Source organism: Rattus norvegicus, chromosome 2 (genome assembly GCF_021556685.1).
Source record: "Rattus norvegicus strain SHRSP/BbbUtx chromosome 2, alternate assembly SHRSP_T2T, whole genome shotgun sequence".
In the NCBI taxonomy this organism is placed as follows: domain Eukaryota; kingdom Metazoa; phylum Chordata; class Mammalia; order Rodentia; family Muridae; genus Rattus; species Rattus norvegicus.
Window position 1 is genome coordinate 8,599,700 of NC_141535.1, and position 24,684 is coordinate 8,624,383.

Consider the following 24,684-nt stretch of genomic DNA (forward strand, 5'->3'; position numbering starts at 1 on the left):
GCATCTTATCAGACCATCATGGCCTAAAGCTGGTCTTTAGTAACAGCAAAAGGAACAGAAAACCCCCACACACGTGGAAACTGAACAACTGTCTACTCAAGGATAATTGGGTCAGAGATGACATAAAGAAAGAAATAAAAGACTTCTTAGAATTTAATGAAAATGTTGATACGTCATATCCAAACACAATGAAAGCAGTGATAAGAAGAAAATTTATAGCTCTAAGTGTACTGGTAAAGAAACTGGAAAGATCTGATACTAGCAACTTAGCAGCACACCTATGCGCTCTAGAACAAAAAGAAGCAAACTCACCCAAGAAGAGTAGAAGGCAGGAAACAGTCAAATTCAGGGCTAAAATCAACCAAATAGAAACTAAAAGAACAATACAAAGAATCAACAAAACCAAAAGATGGTTCTGTGAGAGAATCAAAAATATAGATAAATCCCTAGCCAAACTAACTAAAGGGGCCAGAGTCAGTATCCAAATTAACAAAATCAGAAAAGAATAGAGAGACATAAAAACAGAAACTGAGGAAATTCAAAAAATCATCAGACCCTACTATAAAAGTCTATACTCAATGAAGCTAGAAAATCTAGATAAAACAGATGGTTTTCTGGACAGATACCACATACCCAAGTTAAATCAAGAGCAGGTAAACTATCTATACAGACCTATATCCCATAAAGAAATAGAAGAAGTCATTAAAAATGTCTCAACCAGAAAGAGCCCAGGGCCAGAAAACCTGATACCAATATTCCTCAAACTATTCCATAAAATAGAAACAGAATGAATACTACCTAATTCATTCTACAAAGCCACAATAACTCTAATACCTAAATCACACAAGGACCCTAACAAAAAAGAGAACGTCAGACCAATCTTGATTATGTATATCGATGCAAAATCACTCAATAAAATTGTTGCAAACCAAATCCAAGAACACATCAAAACCACGATTTACCATGACCAAGTAGGCTTCATCCCAGGGATGCAAGGTTGGCTCAATAAATGAAAATCAAATGATATAATCCACTATATAAACAAACGCAAAGACAAAAACCATATGATCATCTCTTTAGATGCAGAAGAAGCATTTGACAAAACATAACATACCTAAAAATTTTACTGCAAACCAACAGCCAATATTAAATAAAATGGAGAGATACTTGAAGCAATCCCACTAAAACTGGGGACAAGACAGGAATGCCCACTCTCCCCGTAGCTATAAATATAGTATTTGAAGTGCTAGCTATAACAACAAAACACAAGAAAAAGAGATCAAGAGGATACAAATGTGCAAAGAATTAAAGGTATCACTATTTGCTGATGATATGCTAGTATTCACAAGTGACCCTAATAATTTTACCAGACACATTCTCCAGCTGATAAACAACTTCAGCAAAGTGGCTGGATATGAAATTAACTCAAATAAATCAGTAGCCTTCCTTTATACAAATAATAAACGAGCTGGGAAGGAAATTATGGAAACAACTCCCTTCACAACAGCCACAGAGAATATAAAATATCTTGGGCTAACTCTAACCAAAAAAGTGAAAGATATTTATAATAAAAACTTAAAATCTCTCAAGAAAGAAATCAAAGAAGATCTCAGAAAATGGAGAGATCTCCCAAGCTCATGGATCAGGAGTCAATAACATAGTAAAAATGGCCATCCTACCAAAGGCAATCTACAAATTCAATGCAATCCCCATAAAATTCCCAACACAATTCTTCAAAGCAATTTTAAAATTCATCTGGAAAGGCAAAAGACCCAGAATGGAGAAAACTATTCTTAATAATAAAAGAGTGGCTGGAGAAATCACCATACCTTATCTCAAGCTCGACTACAGAGCAATATTGATAAAACTACTTGGTACTGGTACAGAGACAGATAGGTTGATCAGTGGAATGGAACTGAAGACCCAGAAATAAAACCACATACTTATGCACATGTGATCTTTGACAAAGAAGTCGAAAATACACAATGGAAAAAAGAAAGCATCTTCAATAAACGGTGCTGGTCTAACTGGATGTCTGTATGTAGAGAAAGAAAATAGACCCATATTTGTCATCATGCACAAAGCTCAAGTCCAAGTGGATCAAGGACCTCAATGTAAAACCAGATGCACTCAATCTAACAGAAGAGAAAGTGAGAACGAGACGTGAACTTATTGGCAGAGAGGGAAATTTCCTAAACAAAACCCCAATGGTTCACACTCCAAGATCAAGAATTGATAAATGGGACCTCAGTAAACTGGAAAGCTTTTATAAGGCAAGGGACACAGTCAATAAGATGAATCGACAACCTACAGATTGGGGAAAAAAATCTTTACTAACTCCATATCCAAGAGAGGACTAATATTCAAAATATATAAAGACCTCAAGAGGCTAACCACCAAATCTCAAACAACCCAATCAAAAAATGCGGTATAGACCTAAACTAAACCAAGAATTCACAACAGAGGAATCTCAAATGGCCGAGAAGCACCTAAAGAAATGTTCAAAGTCCTTAGAGATCAGAGAAATGCAAATCCAAACAACTCTGAGATTTGACATTACACCAATCAGAAAGGCTAAGATCAAAACTTAAGGTGACAACACATGTTGGCGAAGATGTGGAGGAAGAGGAACACTCCTTCATTGCCGGTGGAATTACAAACTGGTACAACCACTCTGGAAATCAATTTGGAGGTTCCTCAGAAAACTGGAAATAGATCTACCAATACCACTCGTGGGAATATACCCAAAAGATGCCTCACCATGCCTCAGGGAGCGTTCCACTATGTTCACAGCAGTCTTAATTGTGATAGCCAGAAGCTAGAGGCATCCTACGACAGAATGGATTCAAAAAATGTGGGGGAGGGAGATAAAGGGGGAGAGGGGAATCTGATCTGGTATTGGGTGGGGGAAAAAGACTGAAGGCCTGAGTGCCAATAGAAAGAATGGAAACTTTGGGAGGAAAGAAGTTGGGAGGACCCTCCAGAATGTACCAGAGTCCAGGGAAGTGAGAGACTCTCAGGACTCAAAGGGGTGGAGGACCTTAGATGAAATGCCCTACAGTGGGGAGAGCGAACTTGTTGAGCCCATCTCCCGCAGAAAGACAGGGCATCAAGTAAGGGATGGGGTTGCTATCCCACAGCAAAACTGACCCAGAATTCTTCTTGAGTGGATGAAATGCAGGGATGGAAATGGAGAAGAGTCTGAGGAAAAGAGGGCCCGGTGACAGGCATAGGCATAAAGTGGGATCCAGCTCAAGGGGAGGACCCAAGGCCTGACACCATGACTGAGGCTCTGCAGAATTCACAAAAAGGGACCGATCATGAGTGCCCTCCAAAAGACCCAACTCAAAGAGTCAGCTGCAGATAGGTGCATCCAACCAATGAATCGAAGCTTCTTACCTCTCTGCTGAATTAGGGAAAAGTTGAAGGAAGCTGAGGAAAATGGCAACCCTGCAGGAGGACCAGCAGTCTCAATTATCCTGTACCCTGGAGATCTCTCAGACCCTGGATCACCAACCAGACAGCATACACCAGCTGAGATGAGGCCCCCAACACATATATAGCATTGGACTCCAGGTCTGGGTTCAGTCAAAGAAGATGCACTTAACCCTCAAGAGGCTGGAGGCCCCAGGGGGTTTAGAGATCTGGTGGGGTTGGGGGTGGGGACATCATCATGGAGACAAGGGGTGGGGTGTTGGGGAGGTGGATGTGCGCAGCAATGAGGTATAGGATGCTAACAGTGGGAAGGTAGACCAGGAAGGGAATAAAATCTGGAGTGTAAAAATGAGCAACAACAACAAAAAGAATGACTTTCAATCATGGGTGGCAAGTACTAGAAAACCTACTGAAACTAATTTACCATGACAATTACCAGCATATAGAATGGCAATAAAGGCCAAAAAGTTTTGAGATAAATCCAGAAAATCAGGCATCACCAAGGGTTCAGACATTTTGTGTTCATTTGTTTGTGACCCAGTTCTGTTCTTTACTAGGTTGACCTGGAACTTATATTTCTTGTGTTTCAGTCTTCAGGAGTTCTGGAACTATAGTCACCTATATGTAGGGCTATGCTAAGTATCTAGATTCTATCTTAACATTCTGCTTGTCTTTTTAAGTGTAAGACTATTCATGATCAAAGAATAAGTACTAGTAAAAAATTACTTTGTAATCTTATCTAGAGAGGCAAGTCTCATTTAAGAATGAGGAAGAAATATCTTAACGCATATTTCCTATTATGTCCCAATGATCTCATCACATGCTCATTCCCAGGGCAATCATTGTCAAGGATGACTTTTTCCATAGTTCAAATAGATACGTCCCACAAACTAACATCAAATTTCTGACATACTGCTTACCAGGAAAAGGTGAGTATAGAAAAAGGAAATTATGTGTACTCTTAGAAGATTCAAAGAACGTCTATAATTTCTGCTTGTTTAACAAATATGAAATGAGAGCCCATGTGCTAGGCTCTGTGTAAGGTGACTGGAGCATAATTATATAAAAGACAAAGTCAAAAGTGAAAATTACTCTAGGTCTCTGGCATTCTGTACAATTGACAGGTGCTGGTACCCACTGAAGTGGTGATCATGAACCCCCAAGCTGGTGCTAATCCTGGGTCAGTCATACATTTTCCACTTATGTACTAGGAGTTCCCGCTGGAGTTTGATTCGTATTCAAGAACTTGAGAATTGGTATTACATGACAAAGAAGGAAGAAGGGGGAACAGGACAGGATTATTTCTAAATCTTAGAAATATTTTTTCTTTCCCAAAAGTAGAAAAAGTTACCTCAAATTTATGATATACATTCTATGCTACTTATTATAGTGTGACAGTAAAGTAAGTAAAACTACATTTAGCAGACATTGCTAAAACATTTATGTTAAAGTAAACACTGAAAAGAAAACAAGTTTACACTTAAGCTTCTTTCAAACTACACCAACAGTTTTAGCTACTTAAGAAATTGAGAATAAATGCCTTAAAGATACCAGTCTCATGTTTCTAATTATTACATTTTCAAAACTAGAACTCAATTTTAATAAAAAATAGTTAGTCCTTGGTTTCTGTAAGTTCTAAATCCATGGATCCAACATGATGGCTATATTCAATCTCTACTGAAAATGTACAGGCTTGTAGTTATTATTCCATAGAGTGTAACACCTCGTTATGAATATTTACATCCTTGTAGGCATTGTAATAATGTAGAGATCATTTAACATATATAAGAAGATAGACATAGATGACATAACAATTCTATGCTATTTTACATGAAGGGCTTGAGAGTACAGCATCTGTGAACTTTGGCATCTAAGGGGGAACTCTTCATTTGGTACTTCATAAAAAGAAACTCAAAAATGTCTAATAGGTATTTTACTTACCTCTAAGAGAAAATCCCCTAAATACTGAATTGGATAAAACGGAGCCTTAAAGTTTTCTTGTTCTCTCTCAGCACTGATTCTTGCATTACTGGCAATCACATGGGTTATACCACTAGGAGAACTTCTTGGTAAAATGACATTTGCCTTTCCAGCTTCCAAAACTCTAAATAAAAATGTAGATGATTAAAAGAAAGAAAGAAAGAAAGAAAGAAAGAAAGAAAGAAAGGAAGGAAGGAAGGAAAAGAAAAGAAAGAAAGAGAGAAAGAAAGAAAGGAGAAAAGCAAAGCATTAGAGAAATTGAGTTCATTCAGTCAATTACTAATTACTTCCTTAGGGATAGGAATAAAATTTCTTGGAAAAAAGGTCATTCCTTTAAGTCACTGAGTACTATGAAAAGTTAATACCCATAATAATTTCTTAAAACCTCAGATGTCTAGAACAAATATTTAAGAATCTCGTATCTTTCTGTTTCTTCATATTAGACCATTTTTAAAAAATGAAGCATGAATACTGAAGAGTTTGACAAAAACAAGTCACAGCAATAAACTAAAACAAAAAGTTTAAGAAAACAGCCATCCAGGAAGACAAAATATACCTCCAAGGAAATCCTTGTGAGCCTCAAACACACATGCACGCACGCACACACTAGATACCAAGACTCTACTTACTAAAAGTCCTTTAAATGTCTAGGCTTTGGCTAGGGTTTCTGGCATATATTAAAATCACAGAATTTGAAGAGGCAGAGGCAGAGAAGCCTAAATTTGAAGTCACCCTGAGGTGTAATGAATAAATTCTAAGCCAATCTGGGATATGACTGAGATCCTGTTTCACCATACAAAACAAAACAAAACAAAACAAAACAAAACAAAACAAAACAAAACATAAAGAACAAAAAAACCACTTATACTTATATTAAGAAACAGTTTTACATAGGACTCAGAAGACAATTACACATAGAAACATACACATTCAAATATGAATTACTGTTTTTGTTTCTGTTTAGGAATTACAAAACAACAAAAGGCATCTCTAGAGTCACACCTTTCTTGAATATATGATAGAATCAAGGTATTATGCTAATCAAGAGTGATAAGTTCTGTTATAGACAGTAACTATTTCACTTTTGCAGAATAAAATAAGAAAAGAAAAAGAACAGAAGAAAACATGACAATGAGTTACGCTTTAAAGAAATTTAATGGCAAAGTATAGCTAGTATGACAGTTCATTACACTGGCAATTTATCACAAGGGAATATGTCTTTACTTCCATATTCTTAGTCACAGAACTTTCAGGAAAAAGGTAAGTCACAAAGAAGGATAAGTTAGAATAAAGAGAAACTGCGTAGGTAGATGTAGTGGAACAGGGACTACTGTCTGCCAATAGGCACAAAAATCAGATTAAAAAAAAATGACACAAATACCTCTAGACTACTGGAAAATGATAAAGCTTCTGCCTGACTGGAAAACTAGGCTGCTGCTTTTCTATGAAGAGTAGAAAGAAACCTTACTTGCTTTTAAAGAATTGGTAGGAACCCCAATTGCTTTACACCCTGATAAAAGAGCCATTGATTTTAAAACCAAGTAGAAGCTAGGAGGAACCAAAGCCACTTGGTTCAGGATCACACATCAATCTACAAGCAGCGATGTACTATTTCAGGGAAGACTAGAAGGTCTCTCTTGCCATTGAGAGAAGATAGAATCTGACTGTAATGTAAGCAATGGCCGGAGGATGAACCTGATGCAAAAATCCTTTGTGAAGGCTCCAACAACAGGAATCAGCAATTGAGACGTTGCTTATCACTGAAGCCTACCCAGCAAATGAAGAATTTACTCTTCTAGGGTAGTCAGCTATAATATAGGAGAAAAGCATAAAGGGAATCTTACTATGATGTGGTAGCACCCAAGTGATTGCTTAGAGCAGTGGTTCTCAACCACTGAACTGCAGGAGGCTAAACAGTTCTTGCACAGTGGTTGCATATTAGATACCCTGCATATCAGATATTTATATTAAAATTCATAACGCTAGCAAAATCAGTTAGGAAGTGGTAACAAAATAATTCTGTAGCTGGGGTCACCACAAAACAAAGAAATTATATTAAAGGGTCACAGAATTAGGAAGGCTGAGAACCACTGGCTTATAGGCTAAAGTTTATTATATATAGCACTATAAAATCTACACACTGCCCAACTGAAGAGATTATCACAATCACACACACTAATGGGCTTACAGACGATGTAGACCCACTGTGGGATTAGCCACACACAAACACACATGACTAAGGGGAGATATTATTCACATAATATGTGGGATAATACAAAGTGCAGTTCACCGTCACCCTGTAATAGCCATATTTCCATTATCTGGGAATTCTGCCTTTTGGTTTAGACACAACTTCTCTGTTTCTTTTGGACACTCTCAAGCAAAATTTTTTTGCCAGGAACCATAAATTCCCACATAGGGCTGGGACTCAGGTGGTTTTCACTATCCTTCCTGTCCTCTACTTTGATCTCTTCAGCCTCACATGTAGTCCTGTAACAGCCTGTTTGCAGGTACACTTCCTATTTACCCAACTTAATTCAATGAAGCAATAACCTCTTGGTACAGACCTGATGTCTATAGAGTTTGACTGCTGTAAACAGACACTATAACCAAGGCAAGTCTTATAAGGGACAACACTTAATTGGGGTTGGCTAATAAGGTCAGAATTTCAGTCCCTTATCATCAAGGTGGGAACACAGCAACCCCCGGGCAGGCGTGACGGAGGTGGAGCAGAGAGTTCTTTATCTTCATCTGAAGGTTCATAGCAGAATACTGGCTTCCAGGCAGTTAGGATGTGGGTCTTATAGCACAAATCCACAGCGAACACCTACTCTAACAGGGCCACACCTTCTAACGGTGCCACTCCCTGGGCCAAGGGTCTCCTGACCTCAAACATCCAAGTTCCTTCACACATATTTCTATCCTACCACAGTCTACTTTCAGGAGCCCCTTTTCCTATCAACTTCCCACTACTTTGACACCCAGCCACACCTCTTGATGTGGACACCATCCCCTTAACTCTTTTGAACCGTCCATGGCTGTTTTTTCTTCTAACCCATTACTTTTCCTCCTCGGCCACCCACTGGTATACTCTACCACTGACTCCAGATCTAATGCCTAGGATCCTGGTAGGACAACAGTAACCAAAGAATAGAACACCAGTCCAAGACCAGGTAACACTTGTTAATCATAACTCCAGATGACTAGGCCCTCAACACAAAAACACACAGATGAAGAGCAAAGATGACATACCCCATCACCACCAAATGGACTCATAAATCCAACAACAGAAGGCCCTGAGAAATTCAATATATCCGAAATGCAAAAAAAAAAAAAAAAAAGAATTTCAAAAGAGCAATTATAAATATGTTCAAGGACCTTAAACAGAATATGAATAAGTCACATACTAAAGAACATGAAAACAGAGATATATATGATTGAATGAAAGAGAGAAAACAAGATACTAATAATCTTAGAACAAAAAGAAAAGGAGAGAATCTCATACACATAAATGCAACAAACATAAATATCTGTCTTTAGTATCTCTTGAAAGACCCTCAGATGGAGGAGACTCTCATTCCAATCCTGAGGACGACACCACCCCACACACAGGACTCAGAACTCGATGCAAAAGCAAGAGGTTTACTCGGGATACCAGTGCACTGAGGCTTGACACAGTCCTCACACAGGAGGGATGTGAAGAGCCCTGGACAGCAGAAATATACAGTTTGTATAGATACAAGGTCATAGCAATATCAGCACAGCTTGGCAAATGTTTCCCGCCCTGTAGTTCCCAGAATGACACAATCAATACCATCTGTTCTTATGGCCAGCCGACTTCCTGGAAAGTGGGTGGGAATGTACTTTCTGGTCTATGGTCTAACTATGGCCAACTTAAAATTTTTCACTCTTAAGAGATGGCTGCGCTGATATCAAGCGTAGATCTTTCATTTCAATATCAATTGTGATGGTTTACATATGCTTGGCCCAGGAAGTAGCACTATTAGAAGGTGTGGCCTTGTTGGAGGAAGTGTGTCTATGATGGTTTGCATATGCATGGTCCAGGGAGTGACACTATTAGAAGGTGTGGCCTTGTTGGAGGAAGTGTGTCTATGATGGTTTGCATATGCATGGCCCAGGGAGTGACACTATTAGAAGGTGTGGCCTTGTTGGAGGAAGTGTGTCTATGATGGTTTGCATATGCATGGTCCAGGGAGTGACACTATTAGAAGGTGTGGCCTTGTTGGAGGAAGTGTGTCTATGATGGTTTGCATATGCATGGCCCAGGGAGTGACACTATTAGAAGGTGTGGCCTTGTTGGAGGAAGTGTGTCTATGATGGTTTGCATTTGCATGGCCCAGGGAGTGACACTATTAGAAGGTGTGGCCTTGTTGGAGGAAGTGTGTCTATGATGGTTTGCATATGCATGGTCCAGGGAGTGACACTATTAGAAGGTGTGGCCTTGTTGGAGGAAGTGTGTCTATGATGGTTTGCATATGCATGGTCCAGGGAGTGACACTATTAGAAGGTGTGGCCTTGTTGGAGGAAGTGTGTCTATGATGGTTTGCATATGCATGGTCCAGGGAGTGACACTATTAGAAGGTGTGGCCTTGTTGGAGGAAGTGTGTCTATGATGGTTTGCATATGCATGGTCCAGGGAGTGACACTATTAGAAGGTGTGGCCTTGTTGGAGGAAGTGTGTCTATGATGGTTTGCATATGCATGGTCCAGGGAGTGACACTATTAGAAGGTGTGGCCTTGTTGGAGGAAGTGTGTCTATGATGGTTTACATATGCATGGTCCAGGGAGTGACACTATTAGAAGGTGTGGCCTTGTTGGAGGAAGTGTGTCTATGATGGTTTGCATATGCATGGTCCAGGGAGTGACACTATTAGAAGGTGTGGCCTTGTTGGAGGAAGTGTGTCTATGATGGTTTGCATATGCATGGTCCAGGGAGTGACACTATTAGAAGGTGTGGCCTTGTTGGAGGAAGTGTGTCTATGATGGTTTGCATATGCATGGCCCAGGGAGTGACACTATTAGAAGGTGTGGCCTTGTTGGAGGAAGTGTGTCTATGATGGTTTGCATTTGCATGGCCCAGGGAGTGACACTATTAGAAGGTGTGGCCTTGTTGGAGGAAGTGTGTCTATGATGGTTTGCATATGCATGGTCCAGGGAGTGACACTATTAGAAGGTGTGGCCTTGTTGGAGGAAGTGTGTCTATGATGGTTTGCATTTGCATGGCCCAGGGAGTGACACTATTAGAAGGTGTGGCCTTGTTGGAGGAAGTGTGTCTATGATGGTTTGCATATGCATGGTCCAGGGAGTGACACTATTAGAAGGTGTGGCCTTGTTGGAGGAAGTGTGTCTATGATGGTTTGCATATGCATGGTCCAGGGAGTGACACTATTAGAAGGTGTGGCCTTGTTGGAGGAAGTGTGTCTATGATGGTTTGCATATGCATGGTCCAGGGAGTGACACTATTAGAAGGTGTGGCCTTGTTGGAGGAAGTGTGTCTATGATGGTTTGCATATGCATGGTCCAGGGAGTGACACTATTAGAAGGTGTGGCCTTGTTGGAGGAAGTGTGTCTATGATGGTTTGCATATGCATGGTCCAGGGAGTGACACTATTAGAAGGTGTGGCCTTGTTGGAGGAAGTGTGTCTATGATGGTTTACATATGCATGGTCCAGGGAGTGACACTATTAGAAGGTGTGGCCTTGTTGGAGGAAGTGTGTCTATGATGGTTTGCATATGCATGGTCCAGGGAGTGACACTATTAGAAGGTGTGGCCTTGTTGGAGGAAGTGTGTCTATGATGGTTTGCATATGCATGGTCCAGGGAGTGACACTATTAGAAGGTGTGGCCTTGTTGGAGGAAGTGTGTCTATGATGGTTTGCATATGCATGGCCCAGGGAGTGACACTATTAGAAGGTGTGGCCTTGTTGGAGGAAGTGTGTCTATGATGGTTTGCATATGCATGGCCCAGGGAGTGACACTATTAGAAGGTGTGGCCTTGTTGGAGGAAGTGTGTCTATGATGGTTTGCATATGCATGGCCCAGGGAGTGACACTATTAGAAGGTGTGGCCTTGTTGGAGGAAGTGTGTCTATGATGGTTTGCATATGCATGGTCCAGGGAGTGACACTATTAGAAGGTGTGGCCTTGTTGGAGGAAGTGTGTCTATGATGGTTTGCATATGCATGGCCCAGGGAGTGACACTATTAGAAGGTGTGGCCTTGTTGGAGGAAGTGTGTCTATGATGGTTTGCATATGCATGGCCCAGGGAGTGACACTATTAGAAGGTGTGGCCTTGTTGGAGGAAGTGTGTCTATGATGGTTTGCATATGCATGGCCCAGGGAGTGACACTATTAGAAGGTGTGGCCTTGTTGGAGGAAGTGTGTCTATGATGGTTTGCATATGCATGGCCCAGGGAGTGACACTATTAGAAGGTGTGGCCTTGTTGGAGGAAGTGTGTCTATGATGGTTTGCATATGCATGGCCCAGGGAGTGACACTATTAGAAGGTGTGGCCTTGTTGGAGGAAGTGTGTCTATGATGGTTTGCATATGCATGGCCCAGGGAGTGACACTATTAGAAGGTGTGGCCTTGTTGGAGGAAGTGTGTCTATGATGGTTTGCATATGCATGGCCCAGGGAGTGACACTATTAGAAGGTGTGGCCTTGTTGGAGGAAGTGTGTCTATGATGGTTTGCATATGCATGGCCCAGGGAGTGACACTATTAGAAGGTGTGGCCTTGTTGGAGGAAGTGTGTCTATGATGGTTTGCATATGCATGGCCCAGGGAGTGACACTATTAGAAGGTGTGGCCTTGTTGGAGGAAGTGTGTCTATGATGGTTTGCATATGCATGGCCCAGGGAGTGACACTATTAGAAGGTGTGGCCTTGTTGGAGGAAGTGTGTCTATGATGGTTTGCATATGCATGGCCCAGGGAGTGACACTATTAGAAGGTGTGGCCTTGTTGGAGGAAGTGTGTCTATGATGGTTTGCATATGCATGGCCCAGGGAGTGACACTATTAGAAGGTGTGGCCTTGTTGGAGGAAGTGTGTCTATGATGGTTTGCATATGCATGGCCCAGGGAGTGACACTATTAGAAGGTGTGGCCTTGTTGGAGGAAGTGTGTCTATGATGGTTTGCATATGCATGGCCCAGGGAGTGACACTATTAGAAGGTGTGGCCTTGTTGGAGGAAGTGTGTCTATGATGGTTTGCATATGCATGGCCCAGGGAGTGACACTATTAGAAGGTGTGGCCTTGTTGGAGGAAGTGTGTCTATGATGGTTTGCATATGCATGGCCCAGGGAGTGACACTATTAGAAGGTGTGGCCTTGTTGGAGGAAGTGTGTCTATGATGGTTTGCATATGCATGGCCCAGGGAGTGACACTATTAGAAGGTGTGGCCTTGTTGGAGGAAGTGTGTCTATGATGGTTTGCATATGCATGGCCCAGGGAGTGACACTATTAGAAGGTGTGGCCTTGTTGGAGGAAGTGTGTCTATGATGGTTTGCATATGCATGGCCCAGGGAGTGACACTATTAGAAGGTGTGGCCTTGTTGGAGGAAGTGTGTCTATGATGGTTTGCATATGCATGGCCCAGGGAGTGACACTATTAGAAGGTGTGGCCTTGTTGGAGGAAGTGTGTCTATGATGGTTTGCATATGCATGGCCCAGGGAGTGACACTATTAGAAGGTGTGGCCTTGTTGGAGGAAGTGTGTCTATGATGGTTTGCATATGCATGGCCCAGGGAGTGACACTATTAGAAGGTGTGGCCTTGTTGGAGGAAGTGTGTCTATGATGGTTTGCATATGCATGGCCCAGGGAGTGACACTATTAGAAGGTGTGGCCTTGTTGGAGGAAGTGTGTCTATGATGGTTTGCATATGCATGGCCCAGGGAGTGACACTATTAGAAGGTGTGGCCTTGTTGGAGGAAGTGTGTCTATGATGGTTTGCATATGCATGGCCCAGGGAGTGACACTATTAGAAGGTGTGGCCTTGTTGGAGGAAGTGTGTCTATGATGGTTTGCATATGCATGGCCCAGGGAGTGACACTATTAGAAGGTGTGGCCTTGTTGGAGGAAGTGTGTCTATGATGGTTTGCATATGCATGGCCCAGGGAGTGACACTATTAGAAGGTGTGGCCTTGTTGGAGGAAGTGTGTCTATGATGGTTTGCATATGCATGGCCCAGGGAGTGACACTATTAGAAGGTGTGGCCTTGTTGGAGGAAGTGTGTCTATGATGGTTTGCATATGCATGGCCCAGGGAGTGACACTATTAGAAGGTGTGGCCTTGTTGGAGGAAGTGTGTCTATGATGGTTTGCATATGCATGGCCCAGGGAGTGACACTATTAGAAGGTGTGGCCTTGTTGGAGGAAGTGTGTCTATGATGGTTTGCATATGCATGGCCCAGGGAGTGACACTATTAGAAGGTGTGGCCTTGTTGGAGGAAGTGTGTCTATGATGGTTTGCATATGCATGGCCCAGGGAGTGACACTATTAGAAGGTGTGGCCTTGTTGGAGGAAGTGTGTCTATGATGGTTTGCATATGCATGGTCCAGGGAGTGACACTATTAGAAGGTGTGGCCTTGTTGGAGGAAGTGTGTCTATGATGGTTTGCATATGCATGGCCCAGGGAGTGACACTATTAGAAGGTGTGGCCTTGTTGGAGGAAGTGTGTCTATGATGGTTTGCATATGCATGGCCCAGGGAGTGACACTATTAGAAGGTGTGGCCTTGTTGGAGGAAGTGTGTCTATGATGGTTTGCATATGCATGGTCCAGGGAGTGACACTATTAGAAGGTGTGGCCTTGTTGGAGGAAGTGTGTCTATGATGGTTTGCATATGCATGGCCCAGGGAGTGACACTATTAGAAGGTGTGGCCTTGTTGGAGGAAGTGTGTCTATGATGGTTTGCATATGCATGGCCCAGGGAGTGACACTATTAGAAGGTGTGGCCTTGTTGGAGGAAGTGTGTCTATGATGGTTTGCATATGCATGGCCCAGGGAGTGACACTATTAGAAGGTGTGGCCTTGTTGGAGGAAGTGTGTCTATGATGGTTTGCATATGCATGGCCCAGGGAGTGACACTATTAGAAGGTGTGGCCTTGTTGGAGGAAGTGTGTCTATGATGGTTTGCATATGCATGGCCCAGGGAGTGACACTATTAGAAGGTGTGGCCTTGTTGGAGGAAGTGTGTCTATGATGGTTTGCATATGCATGGCCCAGGGAGTGACACTATTAGAAGGTGTGGCCTTGTTGGAGGAAGTGTGTCTATGATGGTTTGCATATGCATGGCCCAGGGAGTGACACTATTAGAAGGTGTGGCCTTGTTGGAGGAAGTGTGTCTATGATGGTTTGCATATGCATGGCCCAGGGAGTGACACTATTAGAAGGTGTGGCCTTGTTGGAGGAAGTGTGTCTATGATGGTTTGCATATGCATGGTCCAGGGAGTGACACTATTAGAAGGTGTGGCCTTGTTGGAGGAAGTGTGTCTATGATGGTTTGCATATGCATGGCCCAGGGAGTGACACTATTAGAAGGTGTGGCCTTGTTGGAGGAAGTGTGTCTATGATGGTTTGCATATGCATGGCCCAGGGAGTGACACTATTAGAAGGTGTGGCCTTGTTGGAGGAAGTGTGTCTATGATGGTTTGCATATGCATGGTCCAGGGAGTGACACTATTAGAAGGTGTGGCCTTGTTGGAGGAAGTGTGTCTATGATGGTTTGCATATGCATGGTCCAGGGAGTGACACTATTAGAAGGTGTGGCCTTGTTGGAGGAAGTGTGTCTATGATGGTTTGCATATGCATGGTCCAGGGAGTGACACTATTAGAAGGTGTGGCCTTGTTGGAGGAAGTGTGTCTATGATGGTTTGCATATGCATGGCCCAGGGAGTGACACTATTAGAAGGTGTGGCCTTGTTGGAGGAAGTGTGTCTATGATGGTTTGCATATGCATGGCCCAGGGAGTGACACTATTAGAAGGTGTGGCCTTGTTGGAGGAAGTGTGTCTATGATGGTTTACATATGCATGGCCCAGGGAGTGACACTATTAAAAGGTGTGGCCTTGTTGGAGGAAGTGTGTCTATGATGGTTTGCATATGCATGGCCCAGGGAGTGACACTATTAGAAGGTGTGGCCTTGTTGGAGGAAGTGTGTCTATGATGGTTTGCATATGCATGGTCCAGGGAGTGACACTATTAGAAGGTGTGGCCTTGTTGGAGGAAGTGTGTCTATGATGGTTTGCATATGCATGGTCCAGGGAGTGACACTATTAGAAGGTGTGGCCTTGTTGGAGGAAGTGTGTCTATGATGGTTTGCATATGCATGGTCCAGGGAGTGACACTATTAGAAGGTGTGGCCTTGTTGGAGGAAGTGTGTCTATGATGGTTTGCATATGCATGGTCCAGGGAGTGACACTATTAGAAGGTGTGGCCTTGTTGGAGGAAGTGTGTCACTGTGGGGGGGTGGGCTTGGACACCCTACTCCTAGCTCCCTGAGGCTGCTCAGTCTGTTCCTGGCTTCCTTCTGGTGAAGATGTAGAAACCAGCTCCTCCTGTACTATGCCTGCCTGGATGCTGCCATGTTTGCACTTTGATGATAATAGACTTAACCTCTGAACCTGTAAGCCAGACCCAATTAAATGTTGTCCTTTATAAAACTTACATTGATCATGGTGTCTGTTCACAGCAATAAAACCCTAACTAAGACATCAATGGAGTCAATACACCAATAAAAAGACATAGACTAATAGATTCCATACACAAGCAGGATCCAGCATTTTGCTGTATGCAAAAAATACACCTCAATGACAAAGACAACCACTACCTCAGAGTTAAAGGCTGAAACAAGCAGGAGATGACATTCTAATTTCCAATAAAATAGACTTTAAACCAAAAGTTACCAAGAGACACAGCGTAGGAAACTTCATATTCATTAAAGGGAAAATTCCACAAAGAGAAAGGCTAAATTCTGAACACCTATGCCCCAAGTGAAAGGGCATCCACATTCAAAAAAACAACTTTACTAAAGCTAAAACTCTACAGTGGACACCAATCAATAATAGTGAGAGACTTCAAAACCCCAATCTCACTAATAGACAGGCCATTGGAAGAGAAACTAAAGAGAGACACATTGAAGCTATGAACCAAATGGGATTAACAGATATATACATAAAATTTCATCATAAAACAAAAGAATATACCTTCATCTCAGCACCTTCTGATACCTTCTCCAAAATAGACCATAAAATCAGTCATAAAACAAGCGTCAAATGATACAAGAAGATGAAATAATCCCATGCATCCTATCAGATCACCTCGGACTAAGGCTGGTCTTTAATAATAATCCAAAAATGACAGAAGTCCACATACAAATGGAAGTTGAACAACACAATGGTAACTTGGTCAAGGAAGCAATAAAAAAAATTAAAGACTTTTTAGAATTTAATGAAAATGAAGGCACACCATACCAAACTCATGGGACACAATGAAATCAGTGCTAACACTTAAATTCATAGACTAAGTGTCCTCCTAAAAATATTGGAGAAATCCTACCTAGCAATTTAACAGCATACCTGAAAGTCTTAAAACAAAGAGAAGCAAACTCACCCAAGAGGAGTAGATGGTAGGAAATAATCAAACTCAGAGGTGAAATTAACCAAATAGGAACAAAGAGAAGGACACAAAGAATCAAGAAAATGAAAAGCTGGTTCTTTGACAAAAATCAACAAGATAGATAAATAAACCCCTAGTCAAACTAGCTAAAGGGCACAGAGACAGTATATAAATTAACAAAATCAGAAATGAAAAAGGAAACATAACAACAGAAACTGAGGAAATTAAAAAAAATCATCAGATCCTATTAGAAAAGCTTATATTGAACAAAACTGGAAAAATCTAGATGAAATGGATGATTTTCTAGACAGATACTGTATACCAAAGTCAAATCAAGAGCAGGCAAACTATCTAAACAGGCCTATATCCCCCAAGGAAAGAGAAGAAGTCATTTAAAACCTCCCAACCAAAAAAAGCCCAGGGCCAGATGGCTTTAGTACAGAGTTCTTCTACCAGACCTTCAAAGAAGAGCTAATATCCATACTCCTAAAACTATTCTATAAGATAGAAACAGAAGGAAGACTACCCAACCCATTCTATGAAGCCACAATTACTCCGATATATAAACCACACAAAGACCCAACGAAGAAAGAAAACCTAAGACCAATTTTGTTTATGAATATTGATTTAAAAATATTTAATAAAATTCTAGTAAACCAAATGCAAGAATACATCAAAACTGTCATTCATCATGATCAAGTAGCTTCATCCCATGGATGAAAAGTTGGTTCAATAAAAGAAAATCCATTTATATAATCCACTATTTAAACAAACTCAAAGAAAAAAAAATCACATGATAATCTCATTAGATACTAAAAAAAGTATTTGACAAAATACAACACCCCTTCATGTAAAAAGTATTCAAGAAATCAGGATTTCTAGGTCCATACCTAGAATAGCAATATAAGATAAACCAACAGCCAACATCAAATTAAATGGAGAGATACTTTAGGCCATCCCTCTAAAATCAGGAACAAGATAAGACTCCCCATTCTTCCATTATCTATTCAATATAGTACTCAAAATTCTAGTCAGAGCAATTAGACAATAAAAGGAGATCAAAGGGATACAAATTGGCATAGAAGTCAGGGTATCATTATTTGCAGATGATATGATAATATTCATAAGTTACCCCACAAATTCTACCAAATAACTTCTAAAGCTGACAAACAACTTTGAGCAAAGTGGCCAAATATAAAATTAATTCAAACAAATCAGTAGCCTTCCTTTATGCAAATGATAAACAGACTGAGGAAGAAAATAGGGCAACAACACCCTTCAAAATAGTCACAAATAATATAAAATATCTTGGTGTGATTCTAACCAACAAGTGAAAGATCTGTATGACAAGAACTTCAAGTCTCTGAAGAAAGCGAAGAAGACCTCAGAAAATAGAGAGATTTCCCATGCTCATGGATTGGTAGGATTAACATAGTAAAAATGGCCATCCTACCAAAAGCAATCTACAGATTCAACAGAATCCCCATCAAATTTCCCAAACAATTCTTCACAGACATGGAAAAAAACAAGTCTGGATTTCATGTGGAAAACCCAAAAAAACCCAGGGTAGTGAAAATAATTCTTAGCAATAAAAAAATGTTCTGGGGGAAATCATCATCCCTGACCTCAAACTGTACTATAGACCAATAGTGATAAAAAGTGCATGGTATTGATACAGGGACAGACAGGTTGACAAGTAGAATAGAATTGAAGACCCAGAAATAAACTCAGATACGGTTGGACAGTTGATCTTTAACAAAGAAGTTAAAAATATACAATAGAAAAAAGAAAGCATATTTAATAAATGGTCCTGGTTTAATTGACAGTTTGTATGTAGAAAATGAAAATAGAACCATATTTGTCACCTTGCACAAAGCTCAAGTCCAAGTGATAAAGGATTCAATATAAGACCAAATACACGGAATCTAAGAGAAGATAAAGTGGGAAAAAGCCTTGAACTCATGGGCATTGGGGGAAATTTCCCAGAAATTCAATGGCAAAGGCCGAAACTGAAGACATTCTGTAAGGCAAAGGACATAATCAATACGAGAAATGGGCAATCTATAAACTGGAAAGAAGAACTCAAGAAGGCAACCTCCAAAAAAACCAAATAAACCAATCAGAAAATGGGGTTTAGAACTAAACAGAGAATTCACAACAAAGGAATGGCTGAGCACTTAAGGCAATGTTCACAGTCCTAAGTCATCAAGGAAATGCAAATCAAAATGACCCTGAAATCTAGTTTACACCAATCAGAATGGGTAAGATCACACATGTTGGTGAGAATGAGGAACACTCACTCCTTCATTGCTGGTGGTATTGCCAAGGTGTACAACCTCTCTGGACAGCAATCTGGAAGGTTCTCAAAAAACTGAAAATAGATCTGAAGACCCAGCTATATCATTCTTGGGGCTACACCAAAAAGATATCCCACCATACCATAAGCGCATGTTCTCCACTATTTTCATAGCAGCCTTATCTGTGATAGCCAGATGCTGGAAACCACCCAGATGGTCCTACAGCAGAATGGATACAGAAAATGTGGTTCATTTACACAATGGAATACTATTTAGCTATTAAGAACAAGGATATCCTCAGCTTTGCAGGCAAATGAATGAACTAGAAAATATCGTTTTGAGTTATGTATCTCATAACTCATCATATGGAGCAATGGGAATGTTATCCCACAGTGAAAAACTCAGACCCAGAATTGTTTCCTTCTAAAAGAACTGCAAGGATAAAAATGGAGAAGAGACTGAGGAAAAGGAGGTCCAGTTAGTGGTCCAAAGTGGGACCCAACTCCAAAGCCTGACAGTATTACTGATGCTATGGTGTGCTTACAGACAGGAGCCTAGCATGGCTGCCCTCTGAGAGGCCCATCAAGCAGCTGATTGAGACAGAAGCAGATTAAAAAGATTAAAGCAGAGCAGAAAAGTTTAAAAAGTAAAGAAAGAAAGAAAGAAAGAAAGAAAGAAAGAAAGAAAGAAAACACAAGATAAACTAGAAAAAAAAGTCTGTGATATATAATCAAAACACTAAATGTAAGGAAGAAAGAATATTAAAAGTTGCACGAGAAAAAGGTTAAATTCCATACTAGGCTAACTAAAATAATACCTGACTTCTCAAAGGATATTCTAGAGGCCAGAAAGGCGAGATGGATGGTCTACAAATTCTGATAAACAGAGGTACCAGCAAAATTATCTATACCCAGCTAAACTATCTATCACCATAGATGTTAAGAAAAAAGCATTCAAGGATAAAACCAAATTTAAGCAAATCTATCAATTCAGCTTTTGATGGCACTAGAGGGTACTAGAAGGAAAGCTTAAATCTGAAAAAAGTTAACCATTTTTTAATTAGATGAAAGGAATAAATAATCTTAGACCATAAAATCAAAAAAGAGGATAGAAACCCACATCTAACAAAAATACAGGAAAAATTAAACAGTGATTAGTGATGATGCTCTATACTAATGATCTCAATTCTCCAATAAAGCACAGAATAACAAAGTAGATTAGAAAACATGATCCATCTTTATGTGTATCCCAAACCCATATCTAACTAACACAATACTGACACTTAAAAATAGAATAACAGTGGATTCCTTTTATACCCCACTCTCCCCAGTAGTTCATCCAGAGAAAAGTTAGAGAGCTAATGCTGGAGCTACGCTGGAGCTAGATGACAGCATAAATCAATAGATTTAGCAAATATTCACATAACATTTTAAGCAAACACAAAAAGTAGCTTCTCGAGAGCTCATGGAACTTTCTCCAAAACTGATTATATATTTGACACAAAGTATGTCTCAAAAGATAACAAGAAATTTGAAATAACAACCTTCATCCTATCTGACTACCATGGACTAAAGCTAAATATCAACACGGGAAAGTATACATTCATGGAAACTGAACTAACTTACTGAATGAAGAGTGGACCAAAATGGAAATCAAGAAGGAGTTTAAAAATTTCTAGAACTAAATTAAAATAAAAAGACAATAAACTTAAACTCATGGAATACAATGAAGGCGGTTCTAAAACATAAGTTTATAGATTAAATGATTGGAAAGATCTCTCACATTAGCAACTTAATGCCATACATGAAGCTTAGATACCAGCCAGACGTCTTGGTGTTTTGAATATGTGTGTGTGTGTGTGTGTGTGTGTGTGTGTGTGTGTGTGTGTGTGTGTATGTATATATATGTTATATATAATACATAATAAATACATAAATATATAAATATAAAAATTATCATCATGAAAAATTAACTGGAGCTCTCAAAGGATGAAATACAAGAAACAAGAAATGAAATTAAAACTACTCTTGAATTTTCATCTCATACCAGTCAGAATTGCCACCAAGTATAATTTCCAGGTTCAGGAATGGGATTTATTTCGTTGAGTCATTGGCCAAAGGAGCACCAAGGAAGTCCCTAAGTATTTCAAGGTACAGCAGAGATTATTGTTTTTTCTTCCCAAACTGATTGTAAGGCTCTATTGATGAAGACAATACTTATTATATATCTCACAGAACACCAAGAAGTCCAGCTAGTATCTAAGCTTCAACCCCTATGACTAGTGTTGATGGTACAGGAAGGTATTCCTCACATTACCCAATGGGAAAGGTAAACACCAACTCAGCTACAAACGCTGTGATCTATAAATATAACTTGCCTGCAAGATAATTTAGTACAATAGTGGTATAAATGTAGCAATAACGAACCACTAGTGATAGGGTGATCAAGAACATGAGAGTAGATAGGCCATGGGGTCATGGGGTGGTGGGGAAACAAATACTATTGTTTTACTAATGAAACATAGCAATAACATAACTCCTTATGACATTCTGCCATACTCATAGATTAGTGCCTCACTAACACATCAATTTCGAAGCTTTTTCTCGCAGTAGATGAGAACACAGAAACCCACAAGTGAACAGCATGCAGACAGTTAAGAGATTGTAGAATTAGCACTCAAACTTAAATGGAACATCAAATCCTCCCTTTAGGGCTGAGGGATATAAGATGCAGGAGGTAGCAGAAAGAATGTCAGAGCCAGAGGGAATGCATGACTCCAAGGACACAGTGATTTCCAGACACAGCAGAACAGATCACATAATAACTGAGAGGTAACTGTGGCAGCATGCATAAAGCCTGTACAGAGTCAAACCAGAGGCGATCCCAGTCCTAAAAGAGGAAAAGTGGAAAAGGGCTCACACCCTTAACCAAGACACTTCCTGTCACTGACTGATATCCATTTGCAAAGGCGAAATTTGTTTTCTCTGGTAGAGTCTCAATAGGGCATTGTAACCACTCACTTCAGGGTAGGCCCCATGTCCAGCAAGTATACATATCCTTTTAGGTTTTAGTTAACAGAGGGTTCATTACATAAGTATTAGCATGTTCTTAATGACGACTGATAAGCTGTAATACATAAGGGAAGAATTTCTTAGTGGAATTAAAACAACTGAAAAATTACTGAAATGAAGATAAATTAAAATACAAAATAAAATCAATATTCTACAATACATATAATAGAGTTCCAGGGGAACAACATAGAAGGAAAAATATAAATGATAATCACTAGTAAAAACAAATATCCACAACAACCAAAATAAACCAACAGTACTCCCACCCCACCCTCAATTCAAACTGCTTACAATGATCTCCTCCAAATCATAGAAGACAGGAAAGAATAAATCAGACTGTTTAACTACTGAAAGTCTTGGGGGGGGAGAATCTCCATATTCACCCCACAGTAATCAACACATAAAACCTCTGTGCCCCTGGATGGAATGGAGACTGCCATATTATCAGTTAGTACCTAAGAGTTGTACAGCAGCAAACACTACCTAGGTATCCTTACCTGACAATAGCATCACATTCCATGTATATCTAAGATGGGTGCATCTTATTGCTTATAAATATTTAGGTAAAACAGTTAAGGTTCTACCCCTGATTTAATAAAAAAAGAAAAAAGAAAAGGCTCATAATACAGTTTAGGCAATCAGAAGTCTTTAAAAAAAATTCTTTTAAAGTGATGGGGAGATGGCTTGGTGGGTAAGTGCTTATCACACAAGCATAAGAAACTGAGTTTGGATCCCCAGTATCCATGTCAAAATCCAGGAACAGAGGTGTCCACCTCTAAGTCTAGCACTGGAAAAGAGACAAAAGGAATCCAAGGGCTTGTCCAGCTAGCCGTGGGCCTAGCCACATCAGCAAGCCCTGGGTTTTGTGAGAGAACATTTCTCGAAAAATAAGAATGAAGAGTAATGAGAAAGATGTGAGCTCGCTCCTCTGCAGATGCATGCATGGGTATGAGCATCTATAGACACACATTCAGAGACAAACATTCCTTATATTTAATAGTGAAATTAAATTATGGTGCAGATAGTACGAACCACAAAGACAGTGTTATATAAACCCTAAGCTAGCCTCTCAGGTAATACAATGAGAAATTAACAAAAGTTTAAGAATGCTTCAAAATGAAAACTTCCTAAGCAGTGCTTTCTTCTCCTATTTTGCTTGAGTTGGCCAAATGAAATAACATGGAACTAAAATAGAGATTAGAATAATCAAAACCCATCTACAGAACAAATTTTGTTTCACTAAGAGACTCATACGCTTGGGCACAATGGCTCATCCAAGAGATACAGCCCTGAACACATGTACAAGACTGAATGAACTCTGGGTTACATACACATGTATGGATGTGTACGTGTGCACATGTAAGAATCATGAAGAAGTGATCTTTAACTATGAGAGTGGGTGGGTAAAGGAGCTGGATGGTGGATGGGGTGGCAGTGATGTAGATGCAGTGTTGATGCATGAAGTTCTCAAAAAATATATTAACTAAAAATAAATTTCTTAGTTGTAAGAATAACTTTCCCTAAGCATCTCATTTTAACTAATAATTAAACATACCTATTAAGAGGTATTCATAGAAACAAGAATTCATTCACTTCTTCAAATTTAAGAAATCCCTCCTACCTTACAAGAGAGTCACTCCGCTTATCTGCCCTAACAAGGAGAACAACTTTCCATCTGTGGAAGGCTCCAGGAGCACCAGTCCGTTTCAGCTCTTCACGCCATCTTTTCGGTGCAGATTGCATTTGAGGTGAATAATGGGAATCTTTTTCAATTTTATATCCCCATTCATAAGTTGTTTCATCAAGCCATCTGCCACTTTTGGCACTATGAATTATGTAATCCTTTGTTAATACCCATTTTCCTAGAAAGCAAATGAATTGTCTGTCACAAAAGAATTTTAATTCTGCTAAATGATAAACAATAAAGATTAAATAACAACTAAAAGACATCCTTTTTATACATGAGATTATGACAGTCTGCCAAAATTATTTTTAAAACAAATTTCAAGAGGACTTCAATATCACTGAGCATTGTATATACTGTTTTCTACGACACACTGCCTTAAAAGGTGAACTATGAAGTTTTAAAATGAAATGTGTAACATTTGTAGTATTGTCATATTAAATTTATTGAGTTGGTGAATTTTATAGGAAGCATACATGTTCTGTTTTTCTGGGCACCAATGACCTTCAGAAACAATGCATAGTTTTGTTTGTAAAGGTTAGTGATGAATCCAAATATTTCTTTGGTAAGACACAATCAATC

At 39.9% G+C, this 24,684-nt stretch overlaps 1 protein-coding gene across 2 annotated transcripts in view; it reads right to left on the reverse strand.

Moving 5' to 3' along the window:
- The window catches only part of Slf1 (SMC5/6 complex localization factor 1), a 107,246-nt gene that overhangs the window by 73,681 nt on the left and 8,881 nt on the right, over positions 1-24,684 (reverse strand). The window contains exons 4-5 of one of the 2 annotated variants that reach the window (NM_001106400.1): positions 24,040-24,280; positions 5,377-5,539 (exon numbers count right to left, since the gene is read on the reverse strand). In NM_001106400.1, coding sequence (NP_001099870.1) covers positions 5,377-5,539; positions 24,040-24,280 — 404 coding nt within the window. The remainder of the gene's footprint in view (positions 1-5,376; positions 5,540-24,039; positions 24,281-24,684) is intronic. The other variant, XM_087617471.1, reaches the window with a different exon arrangement.